At 44.7% G+C, this 25,250-nt stretch overlaps 1 protein-coding gene across 3 annotated transcripts in view; it reads right to left on the bottom strand.

Annotated features, from left to right (window-relative positions):
• Positions 1–5,905: 5,905 nt before the first annotated feature.
• Positions 5,906–25,250, bottom strand: part of CCDC149 (coiled-coil domain containing 149) — a 99,026-nt gene continuing 79,681 nt past the window's right edge. For 2 of the 3 annotated variants that reach the window (XM_027103232.1, XM_027103233.1), the window contains 3 exons: positions 23,021–23,097; positions 16,828–16,944; positions 5,906–8,745 (listed from right to left, as the gene is read on the bottom strand). In XM_027103232.1, coding sequence (XP_026959033.1) covers positions 8,318–8,745; positions 16,828–16,944; positions 23,021–23,097 — 622 coding nt within the window. In that variant the 3' untranslated portion in view covers positions 5,906–8,317. Of the gene's footprint in view, positions 8,746–15,154; positions 16,230–16,827; positions 16,945–23,020; positions 23,098–25,250 lie in introns of those variants that run through there. The other variant, XM_027103234.1, reaches the window with a different exon arrangement.

Here is a 25,250-nt window from a genome sequence, read left to right as displayed (position 1 = left end):
TCTCCCCACTCAGCTATTTTTTGGGGAATGGCAAAGATGTTTCCCAAACCTCTTAGGACTTCTCCCCTGCCCAGCTCTGTTGGCTGCAAGGCTCAGTCACTGATCATCATGCCTTTGGGGTGTGCCTCGCAAGAGGGAGGAAACCAGGATCACTTAGGGAAATGGGGAAAAAAATACAGCTTCCTGGGCCCCATGCCAGAGCTGTAGAATCCAAAGGGAGAGGAGAAAATCTAACTGCAACAAGCTTCCCAGCGATTCTGATGCTGGAGCCACTGGCCTGGCATGAGCGGTACACCAACTCACTGGGCCCAGTGGCCTCTCACATCTGCCTCTGTGGGAAGCCTGAGGTCCATTTCCCAGAGGGCGGAGACAGGGCCAGTGAGGCAGTGTCCCTGGGCAAGTTATAGGGAGGTTGGTGTTGGTAGCTAAAGTTGTCAGCTTTCTCCACAGCCAGGACGATGCCCTTCTCGACTTCTTGATACAAAAGCAGTTGGAAGCAGTGGGGTCCAAAGGCAGGTTGGTCTTAATTAAGGCTTGATGGAGGTTCTGCCTCTCTCTGTGAAAATTATAATCTCTACACAGACTAGATCAGTCTTGTGTATTCACTTTCATTTACTGAAGTATCCATCCTGGGGTAGACCCACTTCCTAGCTGTGGCTTTCCCACCCTGGTTCCTCAGAGGCAGCTTCTGTTTCTCCCAGACTCTTAAGGCAGTGAGTCAAACTGAACCTTAGCCAGAAAGCCATCCCCAGTGGTTATTTTTACCTCTTACTAGGACTACCTTGTTATTTAAAACCCTTTCCTTGAGCCCAAGCGACAAGTGGGAAGAAAGGCTATTGCCTGGTGAATTTGCTCCACCAACCGGTTCTCACTGGTTTTGAAACGGAGCAGGACTCTGCGAGGCCTTCCCAGGGACAGACCCCTTGTGTCCCCCCACCCCACCCCACACACACACCAGTTTGTATAAAAGCTCTAGCCTCCTAGGCCTTCCCCAGGTTCCAGAGGGCAAATTTAATCAGAGAAGTGAGAAAATGCAGAAACAAAGGAAAACAGTCAAGCAAGACAATAATAGTCTAGTTATAAAACAAAGTCAAGGACCTTTAGTTCCTCCTCAAGTGCTATAGAGAACATCCTGGGCCATATCCTTGAGCTGTTTTGCAGATACTGAAACCCTCACCAGGTGGAAGAAGTTAACAGCATGCTGACCACCAGCACGTAGACCCCAGACCGGCTGGAACCAGAAGGTTGATGACTGAGATTCCTGAAACATCACCCCGTCCTCATCACCAACCAACTAGAAGGATGTCATGAGCTGATTGTGCACCCTGTGACCCTCTCCCTCACCTTGCCTTTAACCCTTCCCTGAAAGCTATCAGGGCCTTTGGGTCTTCTGAGCATGAGCTGCCCGTTCTCCTTGCTTGGTCCCATGTTGGGTGCCTTGCAATAAATACTGTACTTTCCCTCACCACGAGGCAGTGTCCGTAGATTGGCTTTACCGCATGTCAGGCGAGCGGTACCAAGTTTGGTTCAGTAATGGTTTGAAATATTAACTTGAAATGTACGGGTCAGCACTGAAAAGGGAATTAGCAAACTGAGTCTTTAAATATCCTGATTTCACATAGAGGCATTTGCCTACCCCCGCAATTAAAATTTGTGAAAACAAGGCAGCAATTACATAGCACACGATGGACAGGAATAAAAACCAACACCCCATCTTCGACTCTGCCGCCCAGATTATAGGTTAATTCAGGATCATCAAGGGAAGTTTGCACGTAGTTTTCAGAAGGGGGCTGGTGCGTCTCATCGCTTGTCTTCCGTCTTGGTCTGTTCAGGCTGCTGTCACAAAATACTGGAGACTGGGTAGCTTATAAACAATAGAAATCTATCTCACAGTTCTGGAGACTGGGAGTCCAAGATCAGGGCGCCAGCATCGTCAGTGAGAGCCCTCTTTGGGACTCATAGCCCGTACCTCTTTGCAGTGTTATCACGTGGTAGAAGGGATGAGGGATCTCTTTCAAGCCTTTTTTAAGGCAGCAACCTCATTCACGAGGGCTCCCCCTTCATGACTTTGGGACCCCCTACCAAAGGTCTCACCTTCTAATACCATCATATTTGGGGGTTAGGATTTCAACGTATGAATTTTGGGGGGAACACAAACATTCAGACCACAGCACCTTCTGTTTTTAGTTTCTCTCTTCACTACCCTTGACACCCCCCAGACTGAAGAAATACCCTCGCAGATCTGCTTCATTTCTGTCGTGTCCATTCATGGGAATGGGATTGATACGCTATTCTATGGGCCTCCAGAGCCAAGAAACAAAGAGAGGAAATAATAAAGGGGCAAGTTACCGTTCACTGTAAGGGCCAGGAATGTATGCAGCACAGGGGCTGAAAGTTTAGGCTGAGGTAGAAAGGCCTGTTTGGAACCTCAGCTCAGCCACACTTATAAGCTGTGTGACCTGGGCAAGTCACTTCACCTCTCTGGGCCTGAGCTCTCTCATCTGTAAAATAAGACTATCGCATTGGACTGTTGTGAAGATTAAATGGAGAGTTACTCATGAGAGGTGTATAGCATAGCGTGAAGGCCTAAGGAGCTAACGAATGGCTAAGGTCAAAAATAGCTACCTAGTCATGGATTGGATGACCTTGAAAGGTAGTGAGTGTCGTGTCACTAGAAGGATTCAAGTAAAGGCAAGGCTGCTACCTCTTCGGTTTGGAAGAAGGATTTCCGCATCCATTAAGAGGCCAGCTGAGATGAATTCTGTGATCCCAACTCTTGGGGGGAGGGGCCAAGATGAAGGAAAGACTGGTGCCCATAAGGGCAGGCATCTGGTTCCTGCACAGAACCGGATGTGTGCCACCAGACCCGCCCACAGGACCCCATTTGGCCCCTGGAGGCTATTTTTACTCCTCTCCTCTTACAGATCTATTTTGTTAATCTTCTTATATTTGCTGTTTTGACTTCCCAGCCAGCTTGCTAATCAGTTTGCCTATTTGACTCACAGGGTTTGCGTTTGTCACTGAGACTTAAACACACACTTGTTTTGATTTCTTTTTGTAAAATTAGAAGCGTTTGATGTAATGACTCTACCTAGACGCAGCTGGTAAAGTGAGAATAATGCTCCAGTTTGCACAGTTTAAACACAATGTCGACAATAATTAGAAACGCTATCTTTAGATGTTTAGGATAAGCTTTTTCTCCGAATTGCAGTGAATTTTTCTTCCAAGTGGGGCTTTTCAGTGCGTGTATATACAGAAATACTAAAAACGTAAGAAAATAGAGCAAATCAGTGAGTGCTTTGGTCAACTTGAAAGATGGCAGGAAATTAACTAACTGATTTTAGATCTGGCGTTTTTGACTGAATGCATAAAATCTTTACATTCTCCATATTTTTCACGACTAGCATATGATCTAAAAATTTTAGGGATGGATTGCAAGTGATAAGTTGCTGCAATATGCTAAAAGCTATGCTCAGTCCAGCCTCGGCTTTCGGCGAGGGCGGGAGGAGGATAATGTAAATAATACCGATGATTAATCGCCTACATCAGGATAATTACATTTTAATTTCAGGTGACAAAAAAGATACAGTTATGATACATGATGATCATAGATCCACTAAATCAAGGTCTACAACTGAATAGAAGTTACTTTGTTTAAATCAAATTACAAAACAGCACCTGATCTTTTTTTTTTTTTTTCTTTTAAGTCCGTTGTTTTAAATTTAATAGGCTATCACTGGCCTTTGCCAAGATCCCAAAATATATTCCTGGGCTCATATAGATTCCAGAAAATCATACTTGTCAGTATTATGCAAACTTGCCCTAAGAATCCGAAAAAAAAATCCTCATTTTGTAAAGAGGTGTTATGAAACGTAAGGCGACACATCTGTATCTATCGTTTTAAATTACCTTCAGGCTGTGTCAACTTGTTTTGTTTTGTTTTGTTTTTGTGAACAACTGTAATATCGAGAGATGGGTCCTTCTTATTTTTCTGCTTATTTCTAATTAGATTCACTGCCTCGCTCTCTATTGCATCTGTAGAATGTACAAATTTTTCTCTGTTCAGAAAGACATCTGGAAAACAAGGAATATATTAATGTAGTGGGTTGAGGGGAATCCTTTGGCTTTTTGACATCCTAACTGAGCCATATGAAGGTACCCTCAGTATTATTAAGGAGGAAGATTGCTCCAGATGGAGGCTTCCAAAATGAAAGCAGAGGACAGAGATGGAAGGGACTCAAATAGAGACCTTCTTCAAAGAGAAATAAGGTGTCAAGTCACAGGGCTACAGGAAATAAACCAGCCAGGAGAGAGCCACAGGTTTTAGAGGAAACCAAGAGTGGCAAAGGCATGCTGTGATTTGAAAGAGACAGAAAAGGTAACCCCAATGAGCAAGTAGCTGGTCTTCGAAATTCTTTAGAGAGAAGATTGGACATCCATTTGGAACAATTCAGATGGTGAGCTGGGGTGCAAATGCTCCCAGAAGGAATAACACATCCCCAACTTCACTCCAACACATGAATGACTGATACTAGAACTCTTTTTTTAGAGCTTCAAGTCATGATGGTGGTGTGTGTCTGGGAGTGAGGGCACAGAAAGAGGAAAAATGATGGGAAAACGAATTTCGCTTCCTTAAGACTGCCAACTAGGAGCGGGTTCCAGCAGGGATTGAGCTGAATGCCATCGGGGCCTCCTAACGACAGAGGCTGTTCCAGGAGAAGGAGAAAGGGGGAGGGGGAGAGGAAGGTGCAGAGGAGGCATGGAAAGAGGAGTTAGGGATGAGAAATGTCTGGTTTACAAAAACCAATCCATTTCCACAGGCCTTAATTAAAAGAATGACAAACACTCATATGTAAACATCCACACCTAAAGGCTCCCGGGTACAGAGCGATCACAAGAAATGCAGAGTATGCAAACAAGCTTTCATTAAGAGACCTGTCAGCTCGGTTTCATTTATCCAGACTGTTCAGCATTCTGCTGGCAACTGAGCTGGAAAAATAATGGAGGGACAGATACACTTGAAGAGGTAAACAAAGGTGGGAACGTTTCAGCTGCAAAATAGGACAGGTAATAAAGAAGTCAGGGAATGGGAGAGATGAGATGGCATTTTTCTTAACAAACAAACAAATAACAACCACCCCTCCCTCAACTCCACACTCATCAGTAATGCAATATTCTGGCTTTTAAAAGAAAAAATAAAACAAGAACAGACATGTGGGGTTCAGAGACAATGCTATTGGTGGCCTACTCAAATCTATCCCCCACTCTGCTACACTTCCCAAGATCTGATTTTGTTTTAGTGTTCACCCTTTTAGAGTCTACATGTCCAGGGACAAGGCTCCTCCCCAATTCAGAGGATAATCTTGATGAATCTAAGCCCATCAGAGTAATTTCATCTTCCTTGCTAAGGACTGTTTTAGACATAGACATGTGACATGGTCATATAGGCATGTGACAATTTTGACCAATGAAATGTGACAAGAACTGGGTTACCTACTCTTAAAACACACACACACACACACACAGACACACACACACACACACACACACACACACACAGAAACTTCCTTCTGCCTTTGGACACAGATGTGAGAACAGGTGATGGCTGGAGCTGTTGCAGCCATCTTGTTATCATGAGGGAGTAGATGACACCGAGGCAGGCAAAGCAGGAAGACAGAAACTCAGATCCTTGATAACTTTCTTGAATGAACCAGCCCTGCCTGGCATTCCCTACTTCTTAAGTTCTTGTTATGAAATATAATTCATTTCCTTATTGTTTAAGTTTCTTCAAGTGTGAACTGTAGCTGAGAGTACCCCAACTGATGCAGGGTTATCTGGTGGAGTAGGGCACAGAATGCAATACATTTTCACAATGACTCTTAAAAAGACAAAAGACAACCATAAGTAATTGCTGGAACTCTTTTTAATGTCTGTGGAACAGAAGAACCATGTTGAGTTGGGACAGCAGAGGTGGGACAGTGTCACATGTATGTACAGGGCAATGTCAAGATTACAAATATGACAGGATCATCTCATTGGCTCCAATTCCATCTAATAACACAAGACCCACCCTCCCCCCACAAAGGCTGATTGGATACACAGAGCTTATGTTATCGCTCCCTATGACCCCCTGCCCTGAACCCCATACTCTGGGACTCATGGCAGTTTTCTTGCCCATGATGGAATGTGTAGGAGTTTATTATAAGCCCTGCTTTCCAGAAGGTGATGAATGGGCCCTAAAAACATGCACCTGGCCAATCGTGTGTCAAAACCAAGGCTTCCGTGGGGAGAGATTTTCCTTGTTATTATCATTGTATTAAATCTGGCTGTGTTTTCCTTTGGTGGCTTTGGCGTCCTATGCAGTAGTGTTAAACATCTGCAGAGAGTTCAGGCCTGGTGCAGCAGGAAAATGATTTCTGTGGCTGCTGGCCTGGGCAAGCTTTGCAGCTGCAGAAGCGACCTCCGTGGAGGGAAAGGTAAGGGGATGAGTCTGGGAAGGGGGAGAGGCTGGAGCATAGAGGGATGAATGGGGCATTGGGGCCTGACGGGCAGGGGTAGATGTCATGTCCTGCTCACCGGGAGCCACAGTGCTCTGACTCAGGCGTGCCTGCATCCCTCTAGGTGATGAGGGTGGACTCAGGTGAGTGGGAAGAAAGCAGCTGGAGGTCCAACCAGGGTGCATTTGGCAGAGGATGGGCCCCTCTGGTCTGCACCTTGCCCTCCTCCAGAGCAAGACATGCAAAGTCTGATGGATCCCACCCAGCTGGCAGAGTGATGTCAGGAGATAAACGTGGCAGGGAAGTTTTGGGGGCGGGGGGGGCGGGCAGCTGGTCACCCACGTGCATGCAGGATTCACACCTGGGATCCCAAGCCTGGTCTAAACCTCTGATTTCTAGGATGAATTGAGGAATTTTCTACCTCTCCCACCTTGGGAACTTCTCTTTTCCCTGCAGGAGAGTCTCTCAAAGGAGTCATTCTGGTTCTCAGGGATGTTCTGAGCTTTGCGATCTAGTTTTAGGTCTTCCTGGAGAAATGAACTGCGTTCAGCACAAAGAAAGGTCTGTCATTTGATGAGGCTTCAAGTGCTGCAGCGCCAGATGCCGCCTAGAAAAGTTAATTTTATCCCTAAGGAAAGAAGCAGGTGGGGGTGACCACTCTCTGCTTTCCCACTCTTGGAGCTTGAACTTGGTTCCCTAGTCCCCTCCCCTCCCATCATAACAAAGGCTGTAATGAGTTACTTTGTTTTTCCCTTTCTTTCCACTCTAGGGCCACGAGCTCTGTCTTTAAAACCCCAGTAGCCGGCAGCACAGGGGGAAGCAGCCGCAGCATTCTGTTGGAGGAGTGATGCTAGAGGTTTCAGGTGGTGGGGGGATTGTGGGTTGGCCCCTAAGCAGCTATATCTTGCCCCAACCCTACAGGACCATAAAACCATAAAACCCTATATGTAGCCTGGGATGAAGGGAGAGAACCAGCATTCCCAGGTTCTGGCTCTCATCTCATCTCAGAAACAAAACATCAAAACACCACTGGAGTCCCCCCCATCTTCCCTGTGTATCCACAGCCCGCCCCACTCCCCCCTGTCCTGCCCTCCCCAGTCACTCCAGGTCGATTAATCCTCTAGAATTACAGGCTGGAAAATTCAGCTCTAGTAGTCAGCAGACAGGTCTCAACAGGGGCTGTGGATTTCAGACCGGAAGCCTAACCTTCTGAGCCCACTTAAGCCCCTTTCCGCCTGCCAGTCGGTGCCACTACAGACAGCGCTGCGGGCAGGATGCCAAGAACACCCACGCTGGGAGGTCCTTCCGGGCCCTGACGTGATGGAGAGGAGCCGGGGGCCCTCTGGACCCATTGTGCTTAATTACACCTTACTCTACAGCCTCCTAATCATTACAAAGACCGGAATCTGATTAAAAACCCCATCCATTTCAAGCCCTTCTCATAATTCTGATCGACAACTTTAACCGCAAATAGAAAAACATCTTATCTCTAATAAAACAAGTGCTGACAGAAAGATGGATGTCGAAAACCAGCCATATGGCTGACACGATTCCGCGCCTGGCCATGTTCACAGCGTGCAGCTTCCACAGAAAGAGATGACACTGAGAAGCTTGAGGACCCGCATTTAATAAATCGAACTGTGCTGGCATCATCAGGATATTCACAGTTTACAGCAGGAGCTGTGTGTCCTTTTTCACTTGCAGACTTGGAGGTGTTTTAGGAGAAAGTGACTTCGGTGAGCTGTTCTGATGCTTAATTCTTTACCGACCCGGGTGCCTTCAATGTGTCATCATGCCTGACCTCGTTCCCCTTCAAGTTTTCATGGTGTTCCTTCTACCTCCACTCTCGGGGGTCTCTCCTTGCCATCTTCCAGGGTGGGAGCTTCTGCTGCACGCTGGCTGGACTCAGCAGAGTCCGGGCAAGGTTTGGGGCACGACCCCTTGGCGGCCAGGTCCGGAGGGGATGGCGCCATCTCGTCCCTCCGACTCTCCACGGGACCCTCTCTTGTGACCCCTTCTGGTTTGGCAGCTGCCTGCTCCTCTGCCAGTTTCACGATTTCCCTTCCAAGCCTGTTTACTTCTTCTTCCTCAGAAGGTAGCTGGGGTAATGAGGGATGAAAGTGCTTGCGTTGGTTCCTGTGACTCTGATTTGCTGGGGAGCTAACGGCGGGAATCCCAGCATCCTCCCGCACTGTCAACGCCTCGGCAGCGGCACGACTTTCATCTCGTTCTTGCTTCTGAGCCTCCCCTGAAACAGACCAGGGACAGCGTCAAACCTCTGGCTGGAAGTCAGCCCTTACTTCCCCTCTCCTCCCAACCTCAGGCCCACGGCTGCCAGGCCTCCGACATAGAAAATCCTGCTGAAGGGAACACAGGACCCACAAAAAAGAAAACAGCCACTCTGGTGATTCCTGTGTCATTAATGGAGGGAAAGGGATCACGTGGGCCATGTCTGTAACCCCTCCTTTCCAGGCGCCTGGTTATCGCCTGCTTCGCTCTCTGATGGTGGTTCCTTGTGCCCATGAAATATTTCACCTGAGGACAAAGGGTTTGTAGGTTCTGTAGCTCAGGGAAGATCTGGGGCTCTTTAGTAATGAAAAGAGGTTCTCGCTGCTCTCTGTGTGGGAAACAGAAGGAGAGTTAGGGAGGGATTGAGCACCTCCACCCCCATCTCCATCAGCACCTCATTCTTTGATGCAGACCACTTGTGCTTTCTCACGTTCAATAAAGCGCTGTATGCAAAAGCAACTTCAAGCTCCCTACCCCGCCTCTCTAAACTGTTCTTTCTAAACCTGTACAACAGAAATTCTCTAGCTGCAACTGGAGGGGGATGGGAGAGAGCATGGGGCCCTGAGAGCCAGCATCCAGACCCCATTTTCCTATTTGCTTGCTTTGTGGTCAGGATGACCTGTTTGGCCTTCTTTTTTTTTTTTTTTAACATCTTTATTGCAGTATACTTGCTTTACATTGTTGTGTTAATTTCTGCTGTATAACAAAGTGAATCAGCTATACGTATACATACATCCCCATATTCCCTCCCTCTTGCGTCTCCCTCCCACCCTCCCTATCCCACCACTCTAGGTGGTTGCAAAGCACTGAGCTGATCTCCCTGTGCCATGCGGCTGCTTCCCACTAGCTATCTATTTTACATTTGGTAGTGTATATATGTCCATGCCATTCTCTCACTTTGTCCCAGCTTACCCTTCCCCCTCCCCGTGTCCTCAAGTCCATTCTCTACATCTGTGTCTTTATTCCTGTCCTGCCCTTAGGTTCATCAGAACCCTTTGATTTTTCTTTAGATTCCATATATATGTGTTAGCATACAGTATTTGTTTTTCTCTTTCTGACTTACTTCACTCTGTATGACAGACTCTAGGTCCATCCACCTCACTACAAATAACTCAGTCTTGTTTCTTTTTATGGCTGAGTACTATTCCATTGTATGTATGTGACACATCTTCTTTATCCATTCATCTGTGGATGGACACTTAGGTTGCTTCCATCTCCTGGCTATTGTAAATAGAGCTGCAATGAACACTGTGGTGCACGACTCTTTTTGAATTATAGTTTTCTCAGTGTATATGCCCAGTAGTGAGATTGCTGGGTCATATGGTAGTTCTATTTGTAGTTTTTTAAGGAACCTCCATACTGTTCTCCATAGTGGCTGTATCAATTTACATTCCCACCAACAGTGCAAGAGGGTTCCCTTTTCTCCACACCCTCTCCAGCATTTATTGTTTGTAGATCTTTTGATGATGGCCATTCTGACTGGTGTGAGGTGATACTCATTGTAGTTTTGATTTGCATTCTCTAGTGATTAGTGATGTTGAGCATCTTTTCATGTGTTTATTGGCAATCTGTATATCTTCTTTGGAGCAATGCCTATTTAGGTCTTCTGACCATTTTTGGATTGGGTTGTTAGTTTTTTTGATATTGAGCTGCATGAGCTGCTTGTATATCTTGAAGATTAATCCTTTGTCAGTTGCTTCGTTTGCAAATATTTTCTCCCATTCTGAGGGTTGTCTTTTCATCTTGTTTATGGTTTCCTTTGCTGTGCAAAAGATTTTAAGTTTCATTAGTTCCCATTTGTTTATTTTTGTTATTTCCATTTCTCTAGGAGGTGGGTCAAAAAGGATCTTGCTGTGATTTATGTCATAGAGTGTTCTGCCTATGTTTTCCTCTAAGAGTTTTATAGTGTCTGGCCTTACATTTAGGCCTTTAATCCATTTTGAGTTTATTTTTGTGTATGGTGTTAGTGAGTGTTCTAATTTCATTCTTTTACATGTAGCTGTCCAGTTTTCCCAGCATCACTTATTGAAGAGGCTGTCATTTCTCCATTGTATTCTCTTGCCTCCTTTGTCAAAGATAAGGTAACCATATGTGTGCGGGTTTATCTCTGGGCTTTCTATCCTGTTCCATTGATCTGTATTTCTGTTTTTGTGCCAGTACCATACTGTCTTGATTACTGTAGCTTTGCAGTATAGTCCGAAGTCTGGGAGCCTGATTCCTCCTGCTCCATTTTTCTTTCTCAAGATTGCTTTGGCTATTTGGGGTCTTTTGTGTTTCCATACAAATTTTGAAATTTTTTGTTCTAGTTCTGTGAAAAATGCCATTGGTAGTTTGATAGAGATCGCATTGAATACGTAGATTGCTTTGGGTAGTAGAGTCATTTTCACAATGTTGAGTCTTCCAATCCAAGAACATAGTATATCTCTCCATCTGTTTGTGTCATCTTTAATTTCTTTCATCAGTGTCTTATAATTTTCTGCATACAGGTCTTTTGTCTCCGTAGGTAGGTTTATTCCTAGGTATTTTATTCTTTTTGTTGCAGTGGCAAATGGGAGTGTTGCCTTAATTTCTCTTTCAGATTTTTCATCATTAGTGTATAGGAATGCAAGAGATTTCTGTGCACTAATTTTGTATCCTGGTACTCTACCAAATTCACTGATTAGCTCTAGTAGTTTTCTGGTAGCATGGCCTTCTTTTTTTCAGATACAAAATGAGGGGCAGGACTCTCTGATGGCCCTTCCGGACCTAACAAGCAAAAGAGGCTCTGCATGCCTGGGAAGCACTTGGGGAGTGAACTCTTGGCACCCAGACATGTGTGTTCAACACTAGACCCTGTGGTTCTCAGAAGTCAAGGCAGACTTGACTGCTGTCCCCACACCCCAAGCCTCTAGTTCTGATACAGATTTGCTTCTCACATTCAAAAGAAGCCATTTTCCTTCTCTTAAGTCCTTTTAATGACCATAGAAATTTCCCAGGGACAGACATTCGACCAAATCTTGTATATACTCTAAAGCCTGTATTTAGTCATGGACCACTATGTATTACTCTCCTAAGAGCTCATTGACTTCAGTAAGTATTGTACCTGAAAATGAGACCATTACTTGTGCTTAAATGAAATTCATGAATATATAAATGAGTGTCTGAAGCAAGCCTTGATTTTTAAAAAAGTAACTCTTCAGATCTGTTCAGCCAGGATAACGCACGTTAGTTCCTAATAGGTTCCTGTGCTCCCCAGCTCCTCCTGCTGTAATCCAACTATCAGGAGAGGAACCTTCCCTAAGGCTTTGCTACTAAAAGTGGGGTCCGTGGACCAGCAGCAGTGGCATCACCTGGCAGTTTGTTAGACATGCAGTATCCTATCCCAGACCTACTGGTTCAGAATCTGCATTTTAGTAAGATCGCAGGCGATGTGGCTGCACGTGACACTGTGAGACACACTAGAGCTGAAACACAAATATGACTATGCCTTTCCCCAGCTCTCAAACCTCCAAAGGCCGCCACCACCCCGAGAACAAAGCCCTAGCTTCTCCTGACATTCAAGACCTTCAGTGACCCAACATCCATTTACCTGCCATGCCAACTCTTCTCCTCGTGTCCTTATACTCCAGCCACACCGAACCCTTCACGGCACCCAGCCCTGCCCTCTGCGTCTTTGCTTACATGGTTGATGCCTCCGTGACCATCTTTCCTTGATGCGTCAAGATGACCAGCTTCAAGAGTGAGCCCCACCTCCACCTCCGCCGTGAAGGCTGTTTGATTAAATCCTTCCACTGTCCTAATCCCCACAAGGTTGTGTCTGAACCTCCAAGGGAACTTCATACTTCTTACTTTTTTAACCCTTAAATTGTTACTTATGTATAATTAGCTTATAAAATGCACCTGAAGTATAAAATCTTACCTGATTAATTTTTTACCTTTGCCAGTAAAGGGGGGGCTCAGTAAATAGCTTATTAAATGTTTGAATCTATAGACATATACATGAATGCATGAATAAATGAATATGTTTGTACATATATTTCAATACCATCCATAAATAAATGAAAGCAGTCCTTGGATTTATTTGTTCCAGGTTCAGGTTACTAAAAGTTCTTAAAATGGCACTTTGAGAAAAAAAGGTTTCTAACTCACACAATCATTTAGCTACATCTGTGGTAGCTCAGGGAAGCAATCACATAATTTTCATACTAACAAATGAAAAAATGTTATAGTGGTTATACAGGAGACACGGGGAAACACGGAGTCAAAATGAGCCAGTTTCCAGCATAGTGCAAGAAGCTTTATTCAAAAGGAGTAAATTATGGTCCTTTCTGCGGCTAAATTTTTCACCAACGTGAGATGAATAAACTCCTTCTGGAAATTACTCTTATGAAATTACTTCTTCCAGGACACTTAATAGTATATTCTGGTGCCCCTGAAAAATTAATTAACCTTATCCATAACAACCTAACCCCTAAACCATTTGCGCTGTTTTTACTGTAGGTCAGGTTAATCTTCTCTACCTTAATTTACATCTAAGGGAGGGTGGTCTAAATTACACTGGGGCCTTTTGGTTCACCGGTCCTTTGCCTTGTGCCATTTTTTTAGATGACATTCCGCTCACATCCAAATGTATGAATCTTTTTTAAAATGGCAAACCTCTGAGATTACCAGGTAGAACTTTTCAACTTTTGGGTGGTGAGGGGAACGGGGGCCACACTGCTGTCATCATTATAGATCAAGGCACAGTCGCAATAAGGGGATGGACATGGCTGTAATTCTCTTGTCTGGTCCTATTGTGGATTTTTTTTTTTTTTTCCAAGAAAGCCTAGATTTTCAGAGTCTCAGGACCATAAACATATAGAGACCAGGCTCTGAGACTGGCTTATGGTTCAACAGCAGGATTTGCCAATCCTCTTCTTGCTTTTGTTTATCCAAAAGATATCTAAAAAGTACACTCAAGTAGTGATCAGAAGACAAAGAAAAGTTACTGAAAATACCACAACTCTTGAGCTAATAAGGAGAACCTTATTTGCTGTGGGAGCAGAATCTTCCTTTAACTCTGTGGTTCTGGAATGTTGACGCTTAAGCTGTGGGAGTTTTATTTCTCCTTTGAGAACAGACACATAGCATTGCCATTTCTTTTTTTTTCTTTTTTTTGCGGTACGCGGGCCTCTCACTGCTGTGGCCTCTCCCGTCGCGGAGCACAGGCTCCGGACGCGCAGGCTCAGCGGCCATGGCTCACGGGCCCAGCCGCTCCGCAGCATGTGGGATCTTCCCGGACCGGGGCACGAACCCGTGTCCCCTGCGTCGGCAGGCGGACTCTCAACCACTGTGCCACCAGGGAAGCCCTTGCCATTTCCATAAAAGAAAGATTTCTGAATTGGCTCAGAATTGGAAAATATTATTACCCCCCAAATAGTAATTATTCCGTGCTGCTTTAGCAAACAGAATTAGTATCATTAATACTTATTAATAACAATATACATATCAATAATGATGAGGCAATCAACTGATACAAATGCATTAGGACACAAATAGTGCAGAAAGAAAAAATATTTTCTCCAAAAGAAAAAAACAGTAGCTCTTTGTAGAAAGGATTGCTGGTCTTCTAAAAATGTGTTCCCTCCCCCCTAACATTGGCCCGAAGGGCACATTCATCTTCTTTTGTTAACGGGTCTCTGATGGGCTTTGTCTTCCTGAGTGTGAGCTGCTTTCAGTTGGAATTAATCAGAGATGCAGCCGTGATGAGGGCATCCCAGACACTGACAGCAGTTACATAAATGCTTCCTTGTTGCCACCCGTGCTGGCGAAGGACAGGGTTGGAACAATGAGAGCTAATGATGGAACTCTGAAAGCTATCATTTTGAATCAGGCCATTACTTACGCTACCCTTCTGAAAATCAAGCCAGGCTCAGACTCCATGTCAGGTTAGCAGGCTTGGGCCTGCCCGGGGGCTCAGCAGGCCACAGCAGACAGAGAGGGCTTTGGATCTCCATGGGGACACTGGATGCTGGCATGGGATGACCTCCAGCCAAGACATGTTCCAGACTGCACAGTGGGCTACGGTGTGTCACAGGCCAGCCTTGCAAACAGCCACATGCTGCTGGCTAGAAAGTCCCCGCCTCGTCTTCTGGCCAGTGTGGGAACCCCACAAGTCAGGAGCTCTCTCCAGGAATTCTGCCCGCATGTGCTTGGGGAACCTCTCTGTTGAAATCCTAGACCCGTCCAGGCTTCTCTTCTTACCATTCCATGCACTAGTATGAGTGATCTGGTTAGGCTTCAAAACACACCTGTACAGAAGCAGGAGTGAGCCTTGCTGAACCCAGCTCGGATTAGCAGAACCACCCATCGGATCCAAAGACTCAGGATAAATAATACATAGCTGTTGCTTGAAGTTCTAAGTTTTGGGGTGTTTTATTATACAACAGCTAACAAGAGACAGTTGGGAGCCACTTGAGATTTTTGAGCAGAGTACAACCCTGATGGAAAGCAGTGCTCCAGAAGCTTCATCCCACAGCAGCAGGATGAAGACGGGAAGGGAGTAAGGAGATTCTGGGAGGCAGGAAAACCAGGATGGAAGCCTTGCCAAGAAGGTCAAGAGGGCCCAAGCCAAGTCAGAGGTGGTAGAAATGGAGATACAAGAAACTCTGAAGAAAGAGTAGCAGCAGACTAGATATGGATGGAGAAGGAACGTGGACGGTGGTTGATGATGACTCTGTTGGATAGCTAAGTGACAAAAAGAGGAAGCAGGAAGAGTTGTGATGTCATACTTGAGAAGTCCATAGAATATGCAGGTGGGAAAATTTGTGCTTTGGGAAATATGGGACTGTAACTCTGCAGATGGGACCCACTGGGAAAAAATGTCAAAAATATTTTCATAGAGGTGTGGTTGCAGGCATGACACTGAGCAAGAGAAGATGGAGAGGAAATGTAGAAATCCAGGAAAGAAGCGTGACACCCGTGTGCTGGGTATATTAGTTATCTAATGCTGTCTAACAAATTGTCTCAAAACTTAGCAGCTTAAGACTCAGGAGCCTGGGAGCAGTTTATCCGGGTGGTTCTTGCGAATGGTCTCCAATGTGGTTGTCATCAAAATGTTAGACAGGGCTGTTGTCATCTGAAGGCTTGACTGCGGCTGGAGAATCTGCTTCCAAGATGGCGCACTCACGTGGCTGATGGCCGGAAGCCTCAGTTCCAGGCCACGTGAAGATCATGTAGGGCTGCTCAAGAATCCTCAGGACGTGGCAGCCAGCTTCCTCCAGAGTGAATGAGCCCAGGTAGAGACAGTAAGGCAGATTCCACAAGTCTTTCGTAACTCGGCCTCAGAACTCACATACCATCACTTCTGCTGTAATCCATCAGTCACACAGACCAACGCTGATACAGTGTGGGAGAGGACTACACAGGGCACAACTGCCAGGAAGTGGAGATCAATTGGGGCCATCTTGGAAGCTGGTAACCACACTGGGGGCGGAGGGAGCAGATGAGCAAAACTCAGAAAGATGTGAAAGATAGTTTAGTCAGGGAAATGAGACTGCCACCTGGGAAGAGATCTGGTTCTCGACCCTGTTGCTTCATCTGGCACCTTAAATGGGCCCTTGATCCCCTTCAAAACACACTGCCTCCAGAAAGTGTGCCTGGTAAAGAACTTGTTTTCTCCATCCAACTGATTCCTAGACCACTTACCACATTGCCAGGCAATGTGCCAAGACTTCCCTGACGTTGGTACCACATCTCACCGTCTTATAGGTAGGGAAACTGAGGTTGAGGTTACCAGTCCAAGTTCTCACAGCCAGTGTGACGTGGGGCTGGAATATGAACCCAGGTTGCTCAAATCCTGACCCTCGCTCTTAACCTCTATGCCGCCATGCTGAGAGTGCAGGGACGCTTGTTCTTCTGCAGGAAGCTCCAAAGGAGACAAACCCACACAGGCAACAAGAAGAAACATGAGGGATGACCCAACGGTGCCACAGAAGCTGCAGGAAGGCGAGGGACTGATGTCCTCCAAGCCCTGGAGGGCGTGGCCAGGCAAAGAAAGAGCAAGAAATCAAGGGCCGCTTACCATCCTTGGGACTCGCTTTGTTCTCAGTGAGCTGCTCGACGAACTTGAGCAGTGGGGATCTCGACCTCTGCGTGGTGGGAAGAGCGGGGTCACCAAACAGTATGGTGTCTTTGCCTCCTGTCATGGAAAAGAGGAAAATGGACATATTATGTCACCACTGGAGTCACGGTCACACTCATCCCACACAAGGGGCTGGCTGTTTGGGTGAACGAGGCACCTTCTTCAGTTGTAGGGAGTGCTGTGGGAGGGAAAGGGCCAGCATTGCCCTCTCTGCAGTGCGAGGACCCGGCAGAAAGGTCCAGGGCCAGCCGTCTATGAGTCCTAGAGTCTGCTCAGGACATGGCTGCCCACAAATGCCACCGTTAAGGGGTAGCCTGCTATGTCTGCCAAAAACTGAGTGGCTTTGATCTGGGTGAGACAATAACAATAATAACGACAGCAGTAGAGTGCTTTGAGCACAGGCTCTGGAGCCATGCTGTAGTGCTTGTGTCCTGGACCCCATCGCTTGCTAGCTGGGCGGCCTTGGGCAAGTCACTGAACCTCTCTGAGCCTCAGAGCCCTCATCTGTAAAGTAAGGAAGAATAACAGCACCCACCTCATGGGGTGGTAATGATAAAATGAACTGATTCATGTAAAGCACTTAGGCATTTCGTCAGCGCTCAATAAATTTCACACATTGAATTATTACTTTATGGTGGAGACAGAACTGCCCTCCACGTATCTCTGATTTAATTAGCTTTGGTCCTTTAGATCGAATCATCAGTATGTCACAAGGCAGGTAGCACCAGGTTCCCTAAATGATCACAGCTAAACTCTACTTAGGACATAGAGACCTGCACCAGCCAAAGCCTTTTATGGATTCACATGAACTCCCTAAGTGGATAGAGAAAGCCTGAGGCAAAGAGAAGGAGGGAAGGAAAACCACTACAACTCTACTTTTGAGCCCATGGCAAGGTATGGGGGTGAGGATGAGGGAAGCGTGGCCTTGAAACATGAGCTGATGAGCACAGACACATGGACACAAGACACGTACACAGAAAGTGATGCTGCCCCAGTGATGAGGAGAGCCCTGCAGGTAGGATTGGATCCCAAACTCCTGCCCATGAGCCCTGAAGATTCTCTCGGTGGGAACCACCATGCCAACAGCAAAGACCCTGGGGGCCATGGCCCAGCCCATGCTCCAGCCTCAACTGTCTGACTTTGGATGAGACCTTATCTGAAGCCAAGTCACTTGAACGTCTCTGGGGCTCAGATCAGAGGCTCTAAAGTTCTATGGCTCTACTCAGTTTCAGGTTTGGCAGAGCACAGAATGGTATTTGGGTCAAGATGTCCACTCCCTTGGATAGCCAGGTGAACCTTGGTCTGTACCTCGGAGCGCTCAACTTGTTTATAATACTACCCTCCCTGTAGGCCATGCACGTCTTATTAACTTGATTTCCAAGACTGTAGTAGAGAGTTTGGCGTATGGCAGGTGCTTCGTAAACAGCTGATAACTGTGCATAAAATGGCTGATGCATTCTGGGAAATCCTGATGTCTTGGTGGGCATGGGGGCTTGCAGCTGCCACAGGCAGATGGAGTATGTTACTAGCAGCCATTGGTCTCTGGTTTCCGCTATATGAGGGTCATCCCAGAAGAGAAATCTGATAGGAGCTGACCCTGAAGTTCTCCACCAGCACAGCTATTGTCTCAAGTGGAAAAAGTCCCGAAATCTTCAGGACCACAGTCTGGAGAGGTTTCCCAAGGAGAATCATTTGAGCTAAGAGGTTCTCAGAATGAAGTCAACCCAGTCAGGACTCTTTTGTGCTGCAAAGATAAAATCTAGAAACACCATGAGGAACTAATGGTCGTTATGAAGCCATAGCAGATGCCGCAGGTGGGCTTCTTTTGTTTCTCTCCACCAAGGCAACAGTTACTGTCCTCAAGTCAGGGACGGGACTGCAATTCCTGACCCATCTTTCTCTAGAAGGTAGGCTGGAAGCTCTCTAACCGTAAGGGGACTCAGGAAGAGGCACACTCTGCACTCTGTGTCCCAACAGACCTTCCAAGTCCCCTCTGCCCTGTGGCCAAGGAATCAGAATTATGGGCAGAGTTGGGAGCTGGCTGTAGCCGAGTGACTAAGGCACCAGGTGGATGGTGCGGGCAGCCTCGGCCCTTCCTATTGTGAGGAATTCTCCAGGGCAGGATGTCTCCGTGGCTGTTTCCAACCACAGGGATTACCCACTCGGCAATGGCTCCTCAAAAACACTGGTACCAGCACATAGAACTTCTCCAAGAATCTGAGCAACAGGCATGCAGACACGGGAAACAGAAGCCACCATTCATCCATTTCCAGTCAAAGCAGGGGCTGGGGAGAAGTTAAAAACCTCCCTAAATCCCTGCCTGCAGAGATCATTTCCTTATCTGTTGGTAAGATGCCAAGATTTGGTTTTTGCAAAATATTTGAAGAATTCAAAGACCTTCCTTAGAAGGCTCTCAGTTCTCCTGTTTCCATCTAAGCCCGGATTCTATCTGTGTTGACTAAATCGAGCTCTGAACTGATGGTCTGCTGTCTCCTAGTTGCACTTTGGTTCTTGGGACTGGGGAGTGGGGTGAGGGAGATCCACGAACTAGACGTGAACCACAACCAATGTAGGTCACGCAGGCCCTTCCATTCAACTGGTGTTTGAGTTTCTGGAAGCCCTCCTCATTCCCTGTAATACAACGTCCCTCGTCCCCTTCTCCAAAATGTGCCAGTTACTTTCAAAATGCACATTTTCCTCCTCAGGCTGATGTTGAGAGTGGAGAACAGAGAATTCAAATAAAAAGCTCAAAGAGCCAGGCTCTGCTCTTGCCAGATTTTTTTCTGGCTTTCAGTATTTCTTTCCAGAGCATGAGCACATCCAGGAAATCTCCCCAGTCCCCCCCTCCCCCCAAGCATGATTCTCACCTGCAGACTCTAGCATAAGGCTGGGAGAATGAGGCTGACAGGTAGGGGCTGAGGAAGGTGGAGGGTCATTCCTCCCTGAAGGGCATGGCCAACCAGCCCACCCCCTGGCTTCCTCAAAATAGCCCCGTGCCTCTCCCACTTCTCAGGGACCCGTTAAACAGTCTGGAGTACACTCTGCTTTCCAGATGATTTTTCCATGTGGGCTGTGACATCTGTTAGACTTGTCTACTTCCCAGCAAGATCACACATTTGCCCCAACTTTACCAGACACCATCAAGAGCTATATATTGTTGGCTGAGAGAGCGAGGAGGGAGGGAGAAGAGAGTCAAAGGAAAATCATAGCATGCTCCAAGTCCAAGAGTAATTCTGCCTTATAGTAATGAGTGATGGGTTCCTTCACAATGGTCCTTTAAAGTCTCAGGATAGATGCTTCCAGCTTCTGAATTTTTCTTCTCCAATTCAACTTGCTTTGAGAACCAATCCCCAGCTGATCTAATCTACACTCTACAACCCCCAGCCCCTGTGTATGTCTCTCTTCTCTGAATTGTACTTCCCCAGTGCAGGTGGAGCACTGAAATGAAGATCTGAACACCTGAGTTCAGCCTCTGTGGTCTTAGGTATGACCTAACTTCCTGAGCTTCTGTTTCCTTATCTAAAATGAGGGGATCAGACTAGATCAGGAAAGGGAAATACGTTTTCTCTCACATATCTACTCTGACCAAGAGGTGGCTTCTTGGAAAGCAAAAATGCAAGACTGTTTTTAGGGCCACATGTGAGATCAGCAAGGAGTGATGTGATTGATTAGCAATGCCTGCCACTGGCATGACAATGGTGTTGGTTATATACACCAAGCATTTGCCATCCTTGAACTTTTTGCTCTCATCTGTCCTTCTAAGTCCAGCATTCGATGACTTGGCACATTATTCCCTCACACACTAACATCTTTATCACTTAATTTATACTTAATTATGTAATATTTTGTGCTTTCTTTTCACTGATGCATATTCATCTTACTTCCCTAGTGGGACTGTAGATTCTTGGAGGGGGGGAGGGGCATGTCTAGAATGCCTGGTACAGGACTGAATTCACAAAGCCGATGCTCAAAAAGGTATCAGTATATTATAGGTTGATTTATTAGAGGAGCCACTGATCTTTCAAGATGCTGGTAAATAAGAGAGAGCTAGCAATTCTCTGAAACCACTGGGACTCAATCCCCTCCAGTTGGCTGAAGTCTATGATTTGGCTCTTACTTGGGGAAAGAGGAAGAGGAAGAAGAGAAGAGAAAAGTGGAATAAGAAGAGGAAAAGGAGGTGGAAGAGGAAGAAGAGAAGGAAAAAAGAACATACTTCCTCTTGCCCCGCTATTCAGAAGGTTAAATGGAGACCACAGAAAAATGAGCAGACAGGAGAGACTGGTCTGATTTGCACTAAAAGAGGCCACTCCCCACGCCCCAATCTCACCATGGTTTGAAAATGATCATAAGGTGACACCTCATTACAACCCCCTTCATCACTGCACCAGGGTAATGCTATCACCATTACATAAACTGTGTCAGATCAGGGGGGATTGCCACTCTTTATTTCTGTCTTCCCACTTTGTATCTATGTGGAGGCCAGAGATTAGAACAAACATAGCTAGGACATAAAATCCATTCAGTTACTGCCGTCCAAATTAATTTTCCCATTTAATATTTGCTTTGTGCTAATTGAATTCTCTATTTCAATTGGCTGTTCTAATCAGAAAAGTGCAAGGATACACAGAGAATGCATTTCTATTTATTTACATGCAGGGATGATATTAATGCACTGCTATTAGCCACAAACAAAGATATTTCAAATAGAACATACTCCCAAATCCTACGGAAACATTGTAGCTCAGGCCTTCAGGCAGCAAAAAAAAAAAAAAAAAAAAAAAAGGAAAGAAACAACTGTTATTGCATAATAGCCATTCTAACCTAGACCAAACAACAGCAGAGATAGGAAATTCTCAGCATTCTTTCATTTATTCAACTTCCATCTTTTTACATAAGTTGTAGAAATAAAACATTGTGAAATCTCACTAAGTCATTTGGAGAGAGAGAAAAAAAAATCCAAACTCCAGTACATGAACAGAAATAGCAATCTGACTGCACAAATAAACGAAAAATTTGCCTGACTGTGTTGAAATTCAATGCAATAAAAGAAAAGCCTTCAAAGGAGATAAGGTTTTAACTGCATCAAAATGTTCTTGTGCAAAATGGATCATTCAAATCCCCAGGATGGCACCCGCCACTAATTAGGTCTGTTAGGTCTTTTGACATCAAGTTCAAGGAATCTCTACTAAAAACTCCAATTTATGAAACACACTTCCAGGCAATCTAAGGTGGCTAATCAGATTTATGTTAAGAAAGCATGTGGTTTTGTCCATGTCCCCGTGGCAATGTTAATTTCTCATCCATTACAAGGAAGCAACCAATATGATTCAAGGGTAGAAAAGGGTTTGTGCAGAAAGGTTAAGTAACTAAAAATATTCGAACAAAGTTGTTTCCAGGGAAAGAGGAGGTGGTGGAAATGATAAATATAACTTTCTGGAGAATGTGAAGAGAAAGAATAGCTGACAGGGGTCTCATGGAGGGGGTAGTTTACCAGGACAAATGGGTAAATATAGCTAATTAAAGTGAAACATCACTTTCTTCACACCCTGTACAACTGCAAAAAATAATCTCCAGAGGAAGTTTTGATTTTCAATCTATGTAACAAATGGAATGGGGGGGGGGCGGAGAGAGAAGGAGGTTATAAAGTGCATTTGGGATAGACAATTGTTGGTTCTTATATTCATTTTTAGGACTGATGATTAAATTGAACAAGTCTTTGTAAGCTTGTACATTCATTTTTAGAACTGATGATTAACTAGAATAAATTTTTGTGAGTTCCTATATTCATTTTTAGGGGTGATGATTAAATTGAATACATCTCTATAAGACACCTACAGGGAAAAAAATGAAGCAATTTACCATACTCATAAAAGTTAAAAATAAAATGTATACAGACATATACAATGACAATTTCAGAATTTAGATTAGCAAAACTTCATAGTTCACCTTGCATATTTATTATTTTTTTCTGATTTCCTCCAAAATGATGGCTTCTAAGTTTAAAACACTTGTAGATTTCTCAGCAACGGTCATCAAATAAAAGAACATTACAAAGGTCAAGTCTGCTCTGCAAATTTTCAAAACAAGAAACTTTTTTTTCAAAAAAAGAAAATTTTCATGAAGTTCTACTTACCTGGAAGACTCCACAAACCAGAAACTTCCAGAGTTCTTAATTTTTTCTCCAGTTCAGCCACCCGATTCCCTAGGATTCTGGAAAAGGGGAGAGAATGACAATAGACACCAATGAACATGGATCTCATCAGCTCTCAGGGCTGTGAGCAGGATACTTGGGAAGCCCCCTAGTGCCCTAATAGAGAGAACATGTTTTGAGACTTAAGATATATGCTAAAAACTGTGTGTGTGTGTTTGCTACACACACACACACTCTATTGGAAGTACATATGAAAATATAAAGTGAATAATTAAAAATGATTTTAAAATTATTGAAATGTTGCCATTCAAGTGAATCTTCTCACACAAAGGTAGCTGCACAGCCAAACAATGATTCTACCATTGCCCAGACATCTTGCATCATTTCTATTTGCTCAATGCTAAAGATGACACTTAATTTTGAATACTCTTACAAGTATCACACCCTGATTCTTTGAGGGTGGATCTGAGTTTCAGAAACAACCAAGTCTAACAAATAATATGAAAGAACATGCTTGGTAATGTTACTGAGAGGTAATAAAATAATAAGATCTGCCTTCTTAGACCTAAACTATGGCTTACAGACGTCCATATCCTTGATATCTAGCATAATGTCTGGTAGATGGTAGGTGCTCAATAAATATATTTGATTAAATAAATGCTTTCCTTTTTTTCATGGCTTGTAACGATCTCCGGAGAGAATTTAAAAAATAGGCATATCAAAAACTTTTCAGAAATTACAGAATCACTAGAATAATTACATTGCCTTCCAAGGTGCCCATTCTGATTCACTGTGATGTATAAGATCTAGAATGTGTATTTGAACAGATTACTCTGTTTACTTGGAAGCCAAACTTTGTCTATATGCATGGAAAGACATAAATGTGGGCATATATTTTCCCTCCTTCACTCTACACAGAATTAAATATAGTTGGGAAATGATTTGATAGTCATCTAAAACTTCAATCATTTTCCATTGGCCCGGAAATTGAAAAACCAGTCTTTATCTTTGGCGGATTTTCTTGGCATTGCTGTGCTAAAATGATGTAGAAATCACCTTAATAGCCAAGTTTCAAATCCTTTCAGCAGGAGAAACCAGAACACCAGAATTGTTCTTCTACCTCTCTTTATATTCCAGACATAGCTGCACACACCCACATACATACCGAGACATGAATATGTATATATCTGCACATATATATGTGGCTTTGAATTCATCCTTATTTTACCTGAATTCACTTGCGGCGTCTTAATTAATATTCCCTTTGAGTTCACAGAAAACTCTTTGACATGACTCTATGTGGTTTTGTTCATCTAGGTACTTAGAGTTTTCTTTTCTTCTTTTCCTTAAGTCTTAAATTCTCCATAGTCGTTATCAATTACTTTCAATTTTCACTCTATGTGTTGGGTCTATTCTGCTTTCATGTCTCTGACCCCTCAATAAACACCTCTTTTCGTAATCTCACTTTTAATATTTTGCTCAGACCCTCTGATCCGAGCTCCCTTTTCACCAGCTGATGGGTCTGAGATGCAATCACAGCAGTGTTCAAGTTGACGCCTGCTTCTTAGCGAGATCAGATCATCTGTATGTGGCTGCCTCTTGGAAACAAAAGATAAGGCTTAACTCTTCTGTGGACAATGAAGGATGCCGTCAGGGCAATGTTCAAAGGCGTGGTGCAGAGACATTTGGCTGCATTTTTTCTGATCGTCCTGGATAACACAGCCATGTCTCCCAGAAATGCACTGAGGTGAATTTGCTGGGGTCCCTAACAACCTACTCTCAGGGACTCTGCCTAAGTTTGTCAGGGCTGACTGCTTTCTTCTTTAGCCTGACATAAGCATCTGATGCAGGGCTGGAGGTGATAAAATGGACCCAGCAGAAGTTGTGGTAGTAGTAATAGTAACAATAATGCCATCAATAACAATAACAACCACACTACGGTTAACACAAATAGCAACTAATCTTTCCTGAGTCCCAGGTCTGAGTCAGAGCCTATGCCAAACACCTACTAAATATGCATTTTTTAATCTGACCTGGCAAAAACTCTGCAGCGTTGACTGTATTTTTATCCTCCTTTGACACGTGTGAACTCTAACAAACAGAGAGGTTAAGCAACTTGTCCAAGAACACACAGTTCACCTCAAAGCTGTGTCTTTTCCCAACCCCCAGTGTTCTCACCCACCACACTCGACTCCTCTCATTAGAAAACAGA

This window comes from Aethalodelphis obliquidens, unplaced genomic scaffold, assembly GCF_003676395.1.
Source record: "Aethalodelphis obliquidens isolate GAN/ISIS:26980383/991018 unplaced genomic scaffold, ASM367639v1 scaffold6, whole genome shotgun sequence".
NCBI lineage: Eukaryota > Metazoa > Chordata > Mammalia > Artiodactyla > Delphinidae > Aethalodelphis > Aethalodelphis obliquidens.
The sequence above is the reverse complement of the archived record's forward strand: the minus strand, read 5'-3'. Positions and strand labels throughout refer to the sequence as shown.